Here is a 17,512-nt window from a genome sequence, read left to right as displayed (position 1 = left end):
AAAACTTAGCTTTGATCACAGGAATAAATTACATTTTAATATATATTAAAATAGAAAGCAGTTATTTTAAATTATAAAAATATTTCACAATATTACTGCAGTATTTTGGATCAAATAAATGCAGGCTTGGTGAGCAGAAGGGACTTCTTTTAAAAAAAATATATTAAAAACCGTACAATTTAAAAACTTTTAAAAAACTAATAGTGTATTTTGAAGAACACGTAACCAAACATTATTGGTTCTAATTGACTGCCATTATATGGACAAAAAATAAAAATAAAAAAAATACAATAGAAGTCTATAGGAATTGTTACCAACATTCTTCAAAATATCTTTTTTGTGTGTTCTACAGAATTCCATACAGGTTTGGAATGACATGAGAATGAGACAGAATCTTTAAAGGGATAATTCACCCAAAACTAAACATTCTGTCATTAATAACTCACCCTCCCATCATTCCAAACCCGTAAGAAACTTTGTTCAAGATATTTTTGATGAAATCCAAAAGCTTTCTGACCCTGCATAGACAGCTGACACGTTCAAGGCCCAGAAAGGTAGTAAGGATATCGCCTTACGAGTTTGGAACCACGTGAGGGTGAGTAATTAAATGACAGAATTTTCAGTTTTGGGTGGAACATTCCTTTTGAATACACATTATAAACACAGGGCACAAAATGCAAACAAATTAATTTAATTCTTTATTAATTGCATATTTTCATGAGTTTCAGTTTCACACCAACATCCACACAAACAGCTTAGTAATACATACCAACATAAAAGAAAAAAAAAAAAAAAAAAAACTTCTTTTGCTTTTGAACTTCTTTGTAAATAGCTTGAATGTAAAGCTGCAGTGGAGGGTTTCAGACAGAGGGGGAGCTCCTGAGGCCACTGGAACATGCTAGGCCATTACATTGGTCTCATGAACACATAAATATTGAAACAAAGACAAACAAACTCTCAAATCTGTCCCGTAGGGCTCAATCATACTGAATAATATACAAAACCCGTATTCAATAAAGTCATTATGAAAAATCGCAGATTCCCAATACTACATGCCTTCAGTCACAGGGCTGCCCAATGACGTGCCATTTTTATATCAAACACTTGTCCGTTTACAGCATACCATTGCAATTAGACTGCATCTTTGATTGCCAAGAACGTGAGGAAAAGGACAATTCAACCCTTATACAGGCATTAATCAAAACATTCAAGACTTTGTAATAATTCATTCTGCATCAGTCACTGTATTGCATCTCTCCTATGCATATATGAGTGATAAGGAGAGCAAATCTGTGATGAAACATGCATCATGATCTGGGCAAAGCTCACCTTGTATGATGTTTAAAAAATACAAAATCAAAAATAAAGGCATGATATAAACAAGAAAAAAATGTTGCATAAGGTTTTGAGAACACCGGTTTGAGATCTTGAATATTTCCATTTGAGTAAAGCGTAACAGTCAGTTTATGACGCGAGTTGATCTATGGATTGCCTCTTTAAAAAAAAGTTCATCCAGGGTCTGAGGTCCTACATAAAGTAAAGGGAAACCAAACGCTACATAAGCAGCAGCATCTGGGAAATGTCCACTGGCCGGCTGGCATTTGGGCATTTGTCCCAGAGCGATGATAAATCTAGGTATATACAGATACACTTCAAGGCGTCTGGTGGAAAAGCTTTGTAAGTTGATAAAGGCCCCAGTCGTGGATTCATATGTCATTCCTCTACAGAAAGCTGGTTAAAGCAATCCAGGAGGGAAAAAACATAAATTTGAGAGAAACCTTCTACAAGCCCTGAGATACTTCTTTTTTTTTTCCTCCACAGTCAGATGTAAAAGGCATAGTACGAGGGTGGCCTCATTGGTAAGTGCTTCTGTGCAATATAGTCTAATCTGTACAAGAGTCAAGAGTTCATTCCATATCGAAAGCCACTGACATGGTCCAGACCAGCTTCAGCATACAGGAAGCGCTCCGTCCTGTATGAAAGTGCTTCCTGGAAGCTGAAGGCCATTGTTATCTAGGCGAGAGGGGAGGGCTGGAGAACATCGCTGAGTTACGTGGTGACTGGAGATTCAGGGACGGAGAAGGGGAGACCTTGCGAGGGCTGCTTAGATCACCGTTGTGCAGCTTCCAGAGCAGCTCTTCGTTCTCCATAGACAAGCGTTTGTTCACTTTGGACTCCTTCTGAAGGGATTCCTGCAAAACCGCCTGCTCTGTAGACAGTTGTCTGCAATGGAACAAAGCAGCTCTGGTAAACTTGATTAGAGTAGAGTAGTCACTATAGGTGCTTTCGCACCGTTTAGTTCTAGGAAGTAGCCAGCATGATGGTTCCTAGAGAACCAATTTTCCCTCAGGGCATTTTCCTGGTTGCAGAAGCTAGGCATTTACAAACATCAACCACCGGAGAATGGAGGACGCTAAGCTGTTCCTGTTGCATGTCATGGGTTTTGTGACAACTGAGATAGAATGTAAATGCACAATTTGCACAATTAAAACAATGCGAAAATCTGACTAAATCTCCTATGACAGCTTGCAGTGTTACAGTTGAATCAAAAGTTTACATACACCTTGCAGAATCTGCAAAATGTTAATTATTTGACCGAAATAAGAATCATACAAAATGCATGTTATTTTTTTAATATAATACTGAGTTTAAAACTGACCTGAATAAGATTTTTCACATAAAATGTGTTTATATACATATAGCTCAGTTACAGAAGGTTCAAATGCTCACTGATGCTTTAGAAGGAGAAGGTATAAACTTTTGAAAAGATTAAAAAACAAAAAAACAAAAAAAACAAAAAACAAAATATGTGTCTGTACTATTTTCTGCTTATTTTGATAAATAAAATAATTTTTTGTTCAATGAATATACTGTCATTAAAATATGTTAATATAAAACATAAAATGCAGAAACAAAATCATTTTAAAATGTAAAGACTCTGAAAGCATCGAAGGAGATCCCATAATAATTTAAAATAGATTTACAGTAGTAACAACAAATGATATATACGATTAATAGCATGTTTTTAAATATGATGGTTTCATTCTAAACATGGTGATTATTTCTACGTTAGACACCCAACATAATATATGATATTTACCATCTGAATCTAACAATGTCATGTCAACAAATGGAAAAGTCAGCCTTCTGTTAATTATCATGTTAATATTGTGCCTTTTAACCCCAATATCCATACTTTCACATATTCTTTTATTTAAAAAACTGCTGTTTTAATTATCTTAAACAAAACTAAAAATCATTAAGAAGACATTTGTCTCAAGATATAATTAATAATTTTACCGATTCTCATTTGCTGCTTCAATGAGCAAAGTAAGCACAGAATCGACTTTGCTCTGCTGCTCGCGATTGCGTCAAGGATCAACAAATATTGCACATGTAGGTTGAAAAGCGGATGTTTTGGAATGTGCTACGCCACGTTTTTCTGCCATCTAGTGGTTTAGAGGAAAATAATATCAAAGGCGCCTTTTACCCAGGGCACATTTAGCCCTGTCGTACCCTTTTCTATCTCTCTCATCGAGGCTGAAAAAAAAATAAATAAATAACACGATGCTTCAGACAACAGGTAGCTAAACGCCATTATTATCTGTGGAGTAAATATTTTTACACGGCTTTTCCAAAATGCTGGGTAGGCGGTGTTTTGTATGCGTTTGTCCAAATCAGTACCTATAGAACTGTTTTAGACCCTACTCTGAAGTAGGAGCTAATTTAGCTCCCCTAAATGAAGTTTCTAGAACTGAATGCGTTTCTAGTTCTTGCGATGCTAAACACCAAAAAGCGTGACGTTCCACTAATAGCTTTAGGAACTACGAAAAGGTTCCTTCAGTGCGAAAGCTCCTTATTACTGCACAAGATGAAAAAGCAGAAGGTCTCTCAGCACAAAGCATTGCCGCGATAAAACGCACCTTTCTTGCCACCACAAAAGCACAAATAGTAATCAAAGCAATTAAAGTGTCAAAGCATAGCCAGAAGCAATTTTGTAGAATTTCACTGTAACCCACACCATATGCAAATACTGTCAAACTTCAAAGATGTCTAACAGAATTAAGCCCACTGGGGAAACACCCAAATGTTGGAAGCTACACACGTGGATTGAGGAAAGTAATTTTTAAAAACACAAGGGTATCACATTTGTGAAAACAAGCTTGTGGTACACTACCTTGATAAAGCAGCATGTTTGTCCATTCTGGCTTTGAGGTCTTCGTTTTCCTGTTGCAGTTTCTTAAGACATTCATCCAACTTCACATTCCTCTCCATCTACGCATAAATCAAATCTTAGTGTTTTTCCAGCACAGATACTGTAGGAGCATTACTGTGATTAGGACGTAGACAAAGACGAATTTCTCCTCCTAAATGCTTTACACACAACAGATAATTGAGCTCACCAGTTTGTCTATCTGCATGAGTTTCTTGTCCTGTTCATGGAGCTGTTTGTTTTTAATGTCCAGCACTACTTTAAGGCTTTCAAGCTCCTGCTCCAGATAAAGAGTATGGGAGTCCTTTTTCCAACAGAAGAAAAAAAGAGATCAGGAATATATACTGGCTTTCTGAAACTGGATCTTTAAGAATGAAATCATGTTATGTTTACATTTGTAGAATTTAATTAATCCTTGCTGAAGTCAAGTATTTCTTATAAATAAATACAAATAAAAAAAAAACCCTTTTAAACAGTGGAATATTTGAAGAGTTCAGATGCAAAAGCCTTTAAATCCATCTGACGTTTTTCTTTAAAATGAGCATTTCTTTCTGGCTTCTTTGTATAGGTTTCTATGTAAGTACTGGTACTTCTGATTGGGCTGAGGCTGGAATTTAGCGAGTTTGAAGTAAAAGTATTTGATGGATGTATAATATGTGTCAGGAGCATTCACTCAGTATCATTATCTCATTTGTGACCGAGATGGCTTTTAGCCGGTTTTGCATCTGAACTCTTCATTTATTATTTTTAAAGGTTAAATTTGACCCTGGACCACAAAACCAGTCATAAGGGTAAGTTTTTGGAAACTGAGATTTATATATCCATGATGTATAGTTTGTTAGGATAGGACAATATTTGGCCGAGATACAACTATTTGAAAATCTGGGAGAAAAAAAAAAAAAAAAAAAAAAAAAAAAAAAATCGCCTTTAAAGTTGTCCAAATAAAGTCCTTAGCAATGCATATTACTAATCAAAAAATAAGTTTTGATATATTTACGGTAGGAAATTAAAAAAAAAAAAAAAAAACGGAAATGGAACATGATCTTTACTTAATATCTTAATGATTTTTTTGGCAAAAAAAAAAAAAAAAGAACGAAAAACAAATTATTTTAAATATAATATAATATAATATAATATAATATAATATAATATAATATAATATAATATAATATAATATAACATAATATAATGGTGAGAAAAAGAAAAAAAAGTTAGTCTTGTGGTGTGAGAATATAAACACTGTTGGGTGTTGTTAGTGAACGACTGCAAATGTGAAAAGTGTGTTTTAAGAGTGTTTAGATAAAAGCATCTGCTAAATGCATAAATGCGAGACCATTTTCTAACAGCCGAAGGGTCAAAAGAGTCCATAGTTGAAGAAACTCCCATATATGAACTTTCCCTGTGCTGCATTGTCAAACTATTTATAGGATGGGGTCTGGCAGACTTATGGTTGTTATCTAAATACCCTCGTATGCATTTTGAGAATGTTGAGAGTTCTGCAATCTCTTTAGACCAGTCTAATATTAACCTGTCATTCACGGAAAATACACAGCCAGTGCTACTGATGGTAATGCATCTCTGCTTTGAGTAGACTAAGTCTATTTGATAACACAAGTGTTTGGAAGACATACAGGAGTGTTGACGTACCTGTGTTTTCTCAGCCAGATCCATCCTTCTCTTCACTTCAGCATCCAGCTTTTCTTTGAGGTTGTTATTCTCTGTTATGAGCTCCTGAATTCGATTCTGTTTAGGGGAAAAATACACTGATATGAAAATGTTTATTAAATTTTAACAGGGCAAAATAGAGTGAACAGGGAACACTAATGTGTGGAAAATTTTAGCTTTTGGTCATGGCCTTACAGATAACGTGTCCTCTGATTCCTTCAGTGTTGCATTGAGAGTCTGCATTTCCTGTTCATGGGACCGTTTGAGTTCTGATACAAGAGCAAGAATATATCAGGGCATGAGAGGTAATGTTATTGCCTTTCAACAATAAAGTAACAGGTGCAATATTTACACACAGGCTTTTGTTGGAGTTTTTGTTTTATGAGGACTCCTAAACCTAAACAGACATCATTTAATTTGATTTATAAACTGTTTTCCACATGGGGACTGAATTTTTCTCCTCACATGTCCAGAATTTCAGGTCAATACAGACAACTAAATGGGGACATTGCAAAAATAAAAACAAAAACAAAAACACTTTTACTAATTTTAACAAACTAGGACAACCTCAAAAGGAGGTTTAGAGAGATTGTGTCAGGTGAAACTCACTTTTGGATACAAATTTGTCCCCAAAATATGGTTAAGTAGCACACACGCACACTCTAGGCATTATTTACCTTTGAAAGACTCTTCAAACTGTTGTTTAAGGCCATCCACTTCCTCCATATGGCTCACTTCCAGTTCCCTTTTCAAAGCCTCATGTTTTTCTCGCAACTCTTTCAGCTAGACAAATAAAGTCATTTCGTAAAAGTTATATTGGTTTATTTTGTGCATAAATGATTAAGAAATTAGATGTCATATGTCCAAACAACTAAAAGGTCATGTCTCATATGCCAAGATACAAGAAAAACAAAAGCTATGAAACTACTCTACACTCTAAAAAAAATCTTGGGTTAAATACAAACCAGCGCAGGGTGAAATACGGACAAACCCAGCGATTATTTTGTTTTCTGAGAAATGTGCAAGTATCTTCTGTAGCCTCTGAAGGGCAGTACTAAATGAAAAAATATGATGATATTTAGGAAAAATAAGAAAAATGTACACATCTTCATTCTGTTCAAAAGTTTTCACCCCTGGCTCTTAATGCATTGTTTTTCCTTAGGGAGCATCAGTGAGCATTTAAACTTTCTGTAATAGTTGCATATGAGTCCCTCAGTTGTCCTCAGTGTGAAAAGATGGATCTTAAAATCATACAGTCATTATTGGAAAGTGTTCAAATACACAAAAATGCTGAAAGACCAAAGAATTTGTGGGACCTGAAGAATTTTTCTGAAGAACAACAGGCAGTTTAACTGTTCAGGACAAGCAAGGAACTCATGAACAACTATCACAAAAAAAAAACAAAAAAAAAAAACAGCTGTGAATCATTCAGGGAACAGCACAGTATTAAGAATCAAGTGTATATAAAGTTTTGAACTGGGTCATTTTTATAAATTCAACTATAATTTTCTCATGTGGACTATATGCAAATGTATTTTATGTGAAATATCTTATTCAGGCCAGTACTATTCCCTCTTATTTTGATAGAATAATTAACATTTTGTAGATTCTGCAAGGTGTATGTAAACTTTTGACTTCAAGCGTAGCTATGAAAAAGTGATCATGTTAAAAGTATTAATAGGGCAGTTTCAGACGTCTGAAATCAAATACATCCAACAAAAAGTGTGTCAGGACACTGGAGAACAAAAGAGAAAAGGCCCATTGTCTTCCACACCTGCTGCTCCATCTGAGCTTTGCACTTGTCAGCCTCCTCCTGGTAGGTCTGATGGACCTTCTCCCACTCGGTGGAATAGAAGGTCTTCAGTCTCTCCTCGAGGTCAGCGAGGTCCAAGCGGTGCTGCTCCTGGACCTTCTGCAGAACTCCGTCAAAAGCGGCACGCAGCTCATCCTTCTCCTGCTCCAGGCGCTCACAGGAGTGAGCTGAGCTCACTGTGGAAAACATCAAACTGGAGCAGTTAGAAGATCGATTAAGTGATTCATTCAGTTAACAAGCATCAAGCCCATAAAGCACCATTTAAGATGATTGCCTTTTTCTGGCATGATGACAACAACCCTCCTACTTCAAAAAGAGTAGGACATCTGATATCCAATACACTGGGTTGTGATATGAAAATATAGATATGCTATGTAGACAGCAGTGGGATAACCAGAGCAAATGTTGAAAGGCCATCAAGTCCATTTGCTGCTTTGACATCAGGCCTGCCAACACTCGATGCTATGATTCATTACTCAACTATTCTGCATTGAGTCCCAGTTGTCTCTAGAGTTATGTTATCTCCAGCAGTTCTGTAAATAAAGCGTCAACTGTTACAAGGAACACATCAAATACAACTAAAGGAAGGAACACTAATCCACACAGGCACAATGAACAGGCGTTTCCTAACCTGTCACTATGCTCTCTCAATCACAACTGTGTCACAGATACTGTCCCTGTGAGCATTAGCTATCATTGCCCAACTCTTACAGAAAGCAGCAGATGACACTTCACCGCATTGCACAGAACTGCTGTGGTTTTCACACAAAGTGGCAAGCTGAACCCTGCAGCTGCTCCAGTCTTTGTAGTGTACAAGTGTGTGATACATGACGTAACAGGCTATCCTGGTGGGACCACTTTAATTTGGGACTTCTGGCTGGATAGACGGTCTACGGTTTGCCATAATTAAGTACAAGTTTAAAAGGACACATACAGGTAAACAAATGACATGATAATTTTGTTGTCTGAATTTATTTATTTTAATGTCTATTTATTCATTAATTCAATTAGATTTATTTATTTGTATGGAAAAATTACCTCAATATTTTTTTTTAATATATTTGTTTATACACTACCAATCAAAAGTTTTTGAACAGTAAGATTTTTAATGTTTTTTAAGAAGTCTCTTCTTCTCACCAAGCCTGCATTTAGTTGATCCAAAGTACAGCAAAAACAGTAAATTTTTGAAATATTTTTACAATTTAAAATAACTGTTTTCTATTTAAATATATTTTAAAATGTAATTTATTTCAAAGTTGAATTTTTATCATCATTACTCGTCACATGATCATTCAGAAATCATTGATATTCTGTTTTGCTGCTCAAAAAACATTTACAGTAATCTTATTATGTTGAAAACAGCTTCAGTAGCTGTTTTTTTTAGGTTTCTTTGATGAATAGAAAGTTCAGACGAAGATCATTTATCTGAAATAGAAATCTTTTGTAACATTATAAATGTTTTTATCATCACTTTTGATACATTTAATTTTTTTCTATAATTTTTTTCCTCGAAAAAAAAAAAAAAAAAAAATGATACTGACACCAAGCATTTGAATGATATAATGTATAATGTTACAAAAGCTTTTTATTTCAGATAAATTCTGATCCTGGAAAAAAAAAAAAAAAAAAAAAAAAAAGTACTCAACCATTTTAAATATTGATAATAATAATAATAGTTTTTGAACAACAAATCAGCATATTAGAATGATTTCTGAAGGTGCACATGACACTGTAGACTGGAGTAATGATGCTGAAAACTTATCTTTAATGACAGGAAATAAATTACATTTTAAAATATATTCAAATAGAAAGCAGTTATTTTAAATAGTAAAAATATTTTAAAATTGTACAGTTTTAGCTGTACTTTAGATCAAATAAATGCAGGCTTGGTGAGAAGAAGAGACTCCTTATAAAAAAAAAAAAAAAAAAAAAAAAAAAAAAAAAAAAACCACCACCACCACATCACTAATTCATTTAAATAATAATGCATTTATTTAAATATCTGTATTACATTTTTTTTTTTTTTTTATAAATAAATGGAGTGCATGCATTCATGCATAAATAAATTCATATATATATAAAATTAAAATTCACTGCATTAAGTCAAAAATGTCAGGGGATACAACAGTGCTCATATCACAATAAAGTAATAAAAGATATTTAAAAAATAAAAATGTTATGCCAAACTACTTTAGGTTTTATTAACTAAAAATGAAAGTAGCTTCACTGTTTATTGATATTTGAGAAACCGGTTTTTCAAATTTTGGAAAAGTCAAAAACAAAAGCCACGTGATGCAATGAGCATGCAAAAGCCAGTAAGTCTCTTTATAGATTATTTGTCCCTGTCCCAGGCCACTATAATGAAACTGCAGAAATCCAGGCACCCGATTCAAACTCAAAACACATGGCTACTGAAATATTTGTGTAAAAACTCTCAGTGAGTATGCTGGGAACAACTTAAGTCTAACTTCTGTACAATAACAGTTTAATTACACCAGATTGTTCAGCTCATCTCATCTATTTACTGGCACATCAGTAGGCGTTTCTAAACCTCATCTATTATCAAAGGTCAAAAGCATGTCAGCAAAATGAATTACTTGAATGAGTCACAACACAAGAACGGCTGTTGTTCTCCAGGGGGAAACTTGGGTCGCATCCCTTACTGGCACTGCAATCTAATCATCTGTATTCTAAGATGAAAACCACAGATTTTTCCCCCTTGAAAGAAAATCTTAAAATGAGTTACAATCATAAAGTTGCTACTGGGGTCAAATGAGAACAGTCCCTATTGACCCTGCTGTACAAGAGACAGTAAACAGACCTAAACAATGATCAGATCCACTCAGAGAAGATGAGCCAGAGCCAGAGCTCTCTAATGGCTTGATGTATTTCACGAATCGGCAGCGTAATTCTATTATAGGCTATATTTATGATGCAGAGCACAGCTGAAGGTCTATAAATAATCCAAATAATGCAAACAAGAGGGAAAACAGACAGTTAGGAAGGGGGAGGATCCTTTCTCTTCTCCACAGAAAGGGACAAACAGGTCATGACTCGACAGTCAGCAAAAATGACTGCGCACATGCATCCAAACAGCATATTTGGGTTATTTCAGAAAGTTCTTGGCAGCAGAAAGACAAATAAACATGCTGTTTATGTATATGCACAAACTGGAAAGCGAAACTGTACATTTAACAGGCCTGTTTGAATTTGAATTTCAAAAAAAGCTCATCTAGACATGGTTATTTTAAAAACACCATGTTTTTACATTAAAACTATTCACAAAGTGACCTTAAAGGCAAGTAGCTGCAATGAAGTTAACATTGTGCACAGAGAAGTTAATAAGTCACATGCCAAATAGCACGCTAAATTAATTAGACACAGTTCTAGCAGGTTTTGTGTAAAGACAGCACTCGCTTCACTGGAAGAGAGCAGTTGTCCTGTGTTAAAAGACACTTTTGTTTTATAAGGGAATTCTGGGTGCATGCCAAAAAACACGGCCCGCTGCAGTCAGTTCACACTGACATCATTTGCTTCATACTAGGGTGAAAGCTGAAATGAGTGCTTGAAGCCATTCTTAATTAAACAATGAAAATTTGCTGATGATCTTGCAGCTATATTGTGACTTCAAAAGGTAGTCTGAAGAATTCTTAAAGGGGTCAGAAGCACTGGAATGTGCTAATATGCTTAAAGTGGGGATTATAATAGTAAAGAATGATCATGTGCAAGACTTAAACATTTGCAAAGTGACATTTTCTGATTCACTAAGCAAAAATACATTAACATTGCTCAGTTAAGAATAAATATAAACCCTCATATCGCTCCCTTGCATATGCTCAGTTTTCAAGTCGGAATACGAGCTGTGAAATCAATGCATCAGACGTCTCATGGGAAACACTGGCTGGTACTAAAGTCATTTCTCTATGTTACTTTGCCTATTAGACTCTGAGGGACATCAGATGTGTCTGACCTTGTCGACAGACATGAGCACGACCTTCACATTCCAGCACGGCTCACACTTTCTGTCTTGAGTATGTGCTTTCTGTAGGTGTGTCTCCTAAATGAGCCATATGGGAGGGGAGAGCTCTTCCAACAAGACCAATAAAACAAACAGACTGTCCTCTTTATCTACAACCACATAGTAATTCATGCACTAGTATGCACGCTCAGTGGTAGGTAAATTCAAACACACTACGAGTCAAAACTTGGTACAAAAGAAATGCATATTGTGTCAAAAGTGGCCAGGCTCAAATGCATTTTTTTATGTAAATATAAATTGTGCCTAAGCATTTCTTTACATAGCTGAATGAGGACCGAATACTGACTGTCCTGTCTTGGAGATAATAAGCAGCTAGTATACACCACCATTCAAAAGTTTCAAGAGTCGATAATATTTAAGATTTAAAAGCGTCTCTCATGCTCACTAATGTTACTACAAACTAAATTTCTATTTAATCATACATATTAAAAAGTAATTTATTCCTGTGATGGCAAAGCTGAATGTTCAGCATCATTACTCCAGTCTAAAGTGTCAAATGATCATTCAGAAATCATTTAAATATGCTAATTTGGTGTCCATTTAAAAAAAAAAAAAAAAAAAAAAAAAAAAATCATATATATATATATATTTTCCATTAAGAGGCAATATGCGCCCATTTTTTTGGCAATTTTTATAAATCACCTTATTATTATAAAAAACGCATGTTGTCTTTAATGTCAAATACTTAAATGTATACAATTACTTTAATCAAAAACAATAGTTTTGTCAATAACAACAGATTGTTTAAAACTGTATCTAAATTATACATGTAAAAAAACAGGAGCTCACAGGGCTGCAATATTATGACAAAAATCATTATTGTAGATTATTGCTCTTTATATTGTAATAATGATTATTAACAATGATATAGAAAACAATAAAATGTTTGTTTAGCTTTGGGCTCATCATATTCTGGATTCACAGACAAACATATTGATACATGACGTTAGCCAAGTCTAGCACAATTTAAGATATGAAATTAATCTTTTTTTACACTGTCTCCGCACTGTTTTGCGCACTCATCAACACCTCCGGCTTTTTCAGCGCTGACTATTCTAAGTGCCTCTGATTGGCCAATGCATTCCTAAGTTTAACACAAAAGTGTTTGATTGGTTATAAGGCTCAGCGCTGCACAAAACAGTGCATAAAAGCAATCTGATGCAGTGTGAGCGAATCTAAATATAATTTCATTAATTTTCACATTTTATTTTAATTGCAACAGCAGTAATACATTGTTTAATTGTGCAAGGGCACAATGCTGCTTAATATTTTTTTTTATTCTTTGTTGAATAGATAGTTCAGAAGAACAGCGTTTATTTAAAACGGAAATCTTTTGCAACATTACAAAATGTCGTTACTGTTAATTTTGAGAAATACAATGCATACAGACTCCAAATTTTGAATGGTAGTGAACATGGGAAGTCTAATAAGAGTTCAAAAGCATCACAAGATGCACTACATGGATATGGAAGAGAAGCACAGATTATGCAGTACTAAAATAACACATGTACCCTCTTTTGGGTCCCATATTTGTGACCCTGGACCACAAAACCAGTCATAAATCCTTATTAAAATTGATATTTATAGATTATCTAAAAGCTGAAGTCCACTGTATTTGGCCGAGAAAATCTGGAATGTGAGGGTGCAAAGAAAAAAAAAAAAAAACCCCAAATATTAAGAAAATGTTCTTGAAAGTTGTCCAAATAGGGTTCTTAGCAATGCATATTACTAATTAAAAATTAAGTTTTGATATATTTACAGTAGGAAACGTACAAATGATCTTCATGGAATATGATCTGTACTTAATATCCTAATCATTTTTGGCATAAAAGAAAAAAAAACAATACATACAATGTATTTTTGACTATTGCTACAAATACACAAGTAAGACTGGTTTTGTGGTCCAGGATCACATTTGTGTTTCATTGCAAAATGCAGAGAAAAGTACAAAAATTGTCCATGGTCATGGTAGTCTACATGTTAGGGCAAGAAATGGCACACCTACTGTTCATCCCAATGATTACCTTTTGACCAGCACTTCAAATATTACATTAATTACAAACAGATTCATTTTTGGCAGCTCTTTCCAATCTTCCCGCAGACAGTGAAAGCCAAGCACTCTCCAATGACTCACACACACTTACCCAGCTCCTCACGCAAGGTGACCAGCTCCTGAGACAGCTCCCTGCGCTGCTTCATCATCTCCTCATGCTGCAGAAAAACAGAAGGAAAAATCAGTTCAACATTTCTCAATCCAACACATGCATCATATTACTCAAACTACTTAATCTGCAAAATAATGTCGCCATAGAGCAGGGCAGTGCCAAGTGAAATCTAATGTCATGATGAACAACTCTGAAATTCCTTCGTAGACATGAATTATGCATTAGGATTTCCCCAAGAAGGGTGTCTGTCAATCACAGAACAGGATGGGTCGGATATGAGAATTTTCAGTTGCTTTATTGGCAAATAAATGTACTAGCAAAGCATTCAGTGAAAACAGGCTTTCCTGTAACGTATTATTGCCACAAGGTATTAAAAGTAAACACCAATTGTTGTGCAACAGTCGTGACATCTGCATGGGCATGCAAGCATCCCATAAACCAGCTTTGTAGTTTACGCACCACTATGACAGCTCTCTAAGGGTTTAATTAAAAAACAAGCACATGAATGACATCAACGGAGCAATGAAATCAGCAGCGTCTCTCTCTAGCACAGTTTCTTTTTTAAAGTGGAGGACAGTCAGCAGCACAGCTGCAGTGCTGTCAGCCTCCCCAACCAACACAAAGACGCTTCAAAAACCGCGTGCTGCCGTCCTGACCTGCCCCCTTCCCCCAGAGATCAATGCATACACTTGCAGAGCAACACTCACACTACACTTATGAACTCATCATTGCATTTGCATTAAAATAAATCAAACGGTATAACACATACCACAAACTAATCATGCTTTGTATAGGCATCCACAGCTATCCCATTTCAAATGCCAATCTATCTCCCCCTGCACCCTGCGGAGAGAATAATGTCTTTACCCTGTGTCCAGCGCAGGGAGCGTTAAGGCACACTTTGCTGCCGGAGCAGCCCATGATCCCGTCTCTGTGACTTCAGTCCAGAACGCAGGACGACAGCAGCCCAGATGCATGAACCTCTGCCACCTCTACCTCCTCTCTCTGCCGTCTCGCTCTACATCGGAGAGACTAGTGGAATAAGCTCATTGGCTCTCACCTCCTCCAACCGCTCGCCTTCTCAGTGGTGAAAGGATACCGTAATGTATCTAAAAGAAGGGCAGTGGAGGGAGGCGGCTGTATTGTGCTTGCTAGGCTGCTTCATAAATGCTGTACTTTAGGACACCCACAGCAAGAGCAAAGAGAGCAGAAAAAACATGAAATGTCTGACTGGTGGATGATTGAGTGGCACTTAATATTATAGTGCGTGTTACAGGAGAAGTGTGCAGTGACCTTCCCACAGGACATGAGAGGACAGAGAGGATCACTTTTGCTTGCTTTCCTTTCAGCACCTCCTCAGAATTTACTAACTGAAAGCAGAACAGGATACAATTTAACATTATTATTATTATTATTATTATTATTATTATTATTATTATTATTATTATTATTATTATTATTATTATTATTTATTATTATTATTATTATTATTATTATTAAATGTCAGCTACTGGACAATACACCTTTGTAAGGGACGTCAAAATTGGTCTCAAATTAAAACAAGGCTGTCAAATTAAAATTTGGTATTAAAGATAAACATGGAGGTCCATACATAGTTTGTAGTTACTGTATAATATAAATGTACAAATTAAATGCTCCAGCAATAACAATAATAAACAACAACAACAACAACAACAACAACAACAACAACAACAACAACAACAACAACAACAACAACAACAACAACAACAACAACAACAACAACAACAACAACAACAACAACAACAACAACCAGATATTAATAAAAATATCTGTATTATTAAAAATACAATTTTTTTCTGTATGCAGTATAAAATAAATGGATTGTTATAATAACATTAATAATAGTAATTATTTATTTAAAATACTTTTTTTAGTAGAAAGTAATGGATTATTATAACAATAATAATACTGTTGTTGTTTTTGTTACTACTACTACTACATAATTTTAATAACAACAACAACAACAACAATAATAATAATAATAAGTAATAGAAGTAATAGACTTTTTTCAGCAGACAACAACAGATTACATGTATTATAAATAAATAAATGTGTAAAACACAATCTAAACATTGATAGTCATTATTTTGCTATTTTATTATTATTATTATTATTATTATTATTATTATTATTATTATTATTATTATTATAAAAGTGGATGTAGTAGAAAATAATTATAACATTATTAGTAACTATTTCTACTACTACTACTACTACTACTACTACTACTACTACTACTACTACTACTATTATTATTATTATTATTATTATTATTATTATTATTATTATTATTATTATTATATAATTTTTATAATAATAATAATAATAATAATAATAATAATAATAATAATACAAATCTGAATAAAAAAAATGGATTATTATAACAACATTAATTATAACTATTTAATTATTGTTATTATTATATTCATTATTATTTTTTTAAATCCCGGATGTAGTAGAAAATAATGAATTCTAACATTATTATTTACTACTACAATTACTATTATTATTATTATTATTATTATTATTATTATTATTATTATTATTATTATTATTATTATTATTATTATTATTATTATTATTATTATTATTATTATTATTATTATTATTATCATCATCATCATCATCACCACCACCATATTATTATTATTATTATTATTATTATTATTATTAGGAATATTTCTACTGCATACAGAAAAATTGCAGTTATTTTATTATTCCTGTTTTCTGTATACAACAGAAATTAACAGTTCACCATTTTTATTATATAAACATATAATAATAATAATAATAATAATAATAATAAACAACTATGCAGCATACAACAGCTTACTTATGCATTATAAATAAATAATTTAAAAAACAACATATAAATATAGGTCAACATATAAAAAAAATTGAACAGTTTGGTGAGGTAAATCAATACTACATACAAACTCTGCTGTATTAAAATCCAATTATCCAAATAAATCAAATAAAAATGAAAGCCAAATATTTAGAATGATGTGATCACACCAAGAACTTGAGGACACATTCATTTATCATTATCAACTACAGTAATTAATGTTACCGCTTCAGGGAAAACATGTGTGGCCTCTTGTAGTGAAATTATGGCAATGTACACAGTGTGCTGACAGCTCATTGCAAACAAAGGATATGAAGCAGCCCCCAGCAGCTCTCTAGGCGTCTCAGTGTGACTTCTGACCATATCAAGGCAGCAGCTGGTACGCTCTCACACAGCCATGCTGAAGCCCAACCTCCTAATGAATGCTTAACAGATTCCTATACGGGACACTGCCAAAACACTACACTCACTTTCATGCTCTATACAGTATATTTGATTTACATCATGAAATGTATTTTCAAAAGCAGCACAAGCTGAAATTCTGCCTCATTTAAGAAAAATACTGAATAAGAAACACAGACAGGAAAAAATCTTGGTTTAAGAGAAGAGCTATTATTGTACTCTCCGTATAAATTATTCTGTGGTGGTCTGTATGGTAGATAAAATGTGAACCTAGGACACTAAAGGTATAATTATACAATGTCTATTCCACACTAGACCTATAGTATGA

At 34.1% G+C, this 17,512-nt stretch overlaps 1 protein-coding gene across 5 annotated transcripts in view; it reads right to left on the bottom strand.

Moving 5' to 3' along the window:
• Positions 1-780: 780 nt before the first annotated feature.
• Positions 781-17,512, bottom strand: part of mtus1a (microtubule associated tumor suppressor 1a) — a 44,093-nt gene continuing 27,361 nt past the window's right edge. For 4 of the 5 annotated variants that reach the window (XM_051127815.1, XM_051127814.1, XM_051127816.1 and 1 more), the window contains 8 exons: positions 13,875-13,941; positions 7,653-7,867; positions 6,556-6,661; positions 6,074-6,147; positions 5,861-5,956; positions 4,404-4,517; positions 4,178-4,275; positions 781-2,223 (listed from right to left, as the gene is read on the bottom strand). In XM_051127815.1, the coding sequence (XP_050983772.1) occupies positions 2,010-2,223; positions 4,178-4,275; positions 4,404-4,517; positions 5,861-5,956; positions 6,074-6,147; positions 6,556-6,661; positions 7,653-7,867; positions 13,875-13,941 (984 nt within the window). In that variant the 3' untranslated portion in view covers positions 781-2,009. Of the gene's footprint in view, positions 2,224-4,177; positions 4,276-4,403; positions 4,518-5,860; positions 5,957-6,073; positions 6,148-6,555; positions 6,662-7,652; positions 7,868-13,874; positions 13,942-14,762; positions 14,941-17,512 lie in introns of those variants that run through there. The other variant, XM_051127818.1, reaches the window with a different exon arrangement.

Source organism: Labeo rohita, chromosome 14 (genome assembly GCF_022985175.1).
Source record: "Labeo rohita strain BAU-BD-2019 chromosome 14, IGBB_LRoh.1.0, whole genome shotgun sequence".
In the NCBI taxonomy this organism is placed as follows: domain Eukaryota; kingdom Metazoa; phylum Chordata; class Actinopteri; order Cypriniformes; family Cyprinidae; genus Labeo; species Labeo rohita.
Note: the sequence above shows the minus strand (reverse complement) of the source record. Positions and strands in the feature narration are given on the sequence as shown.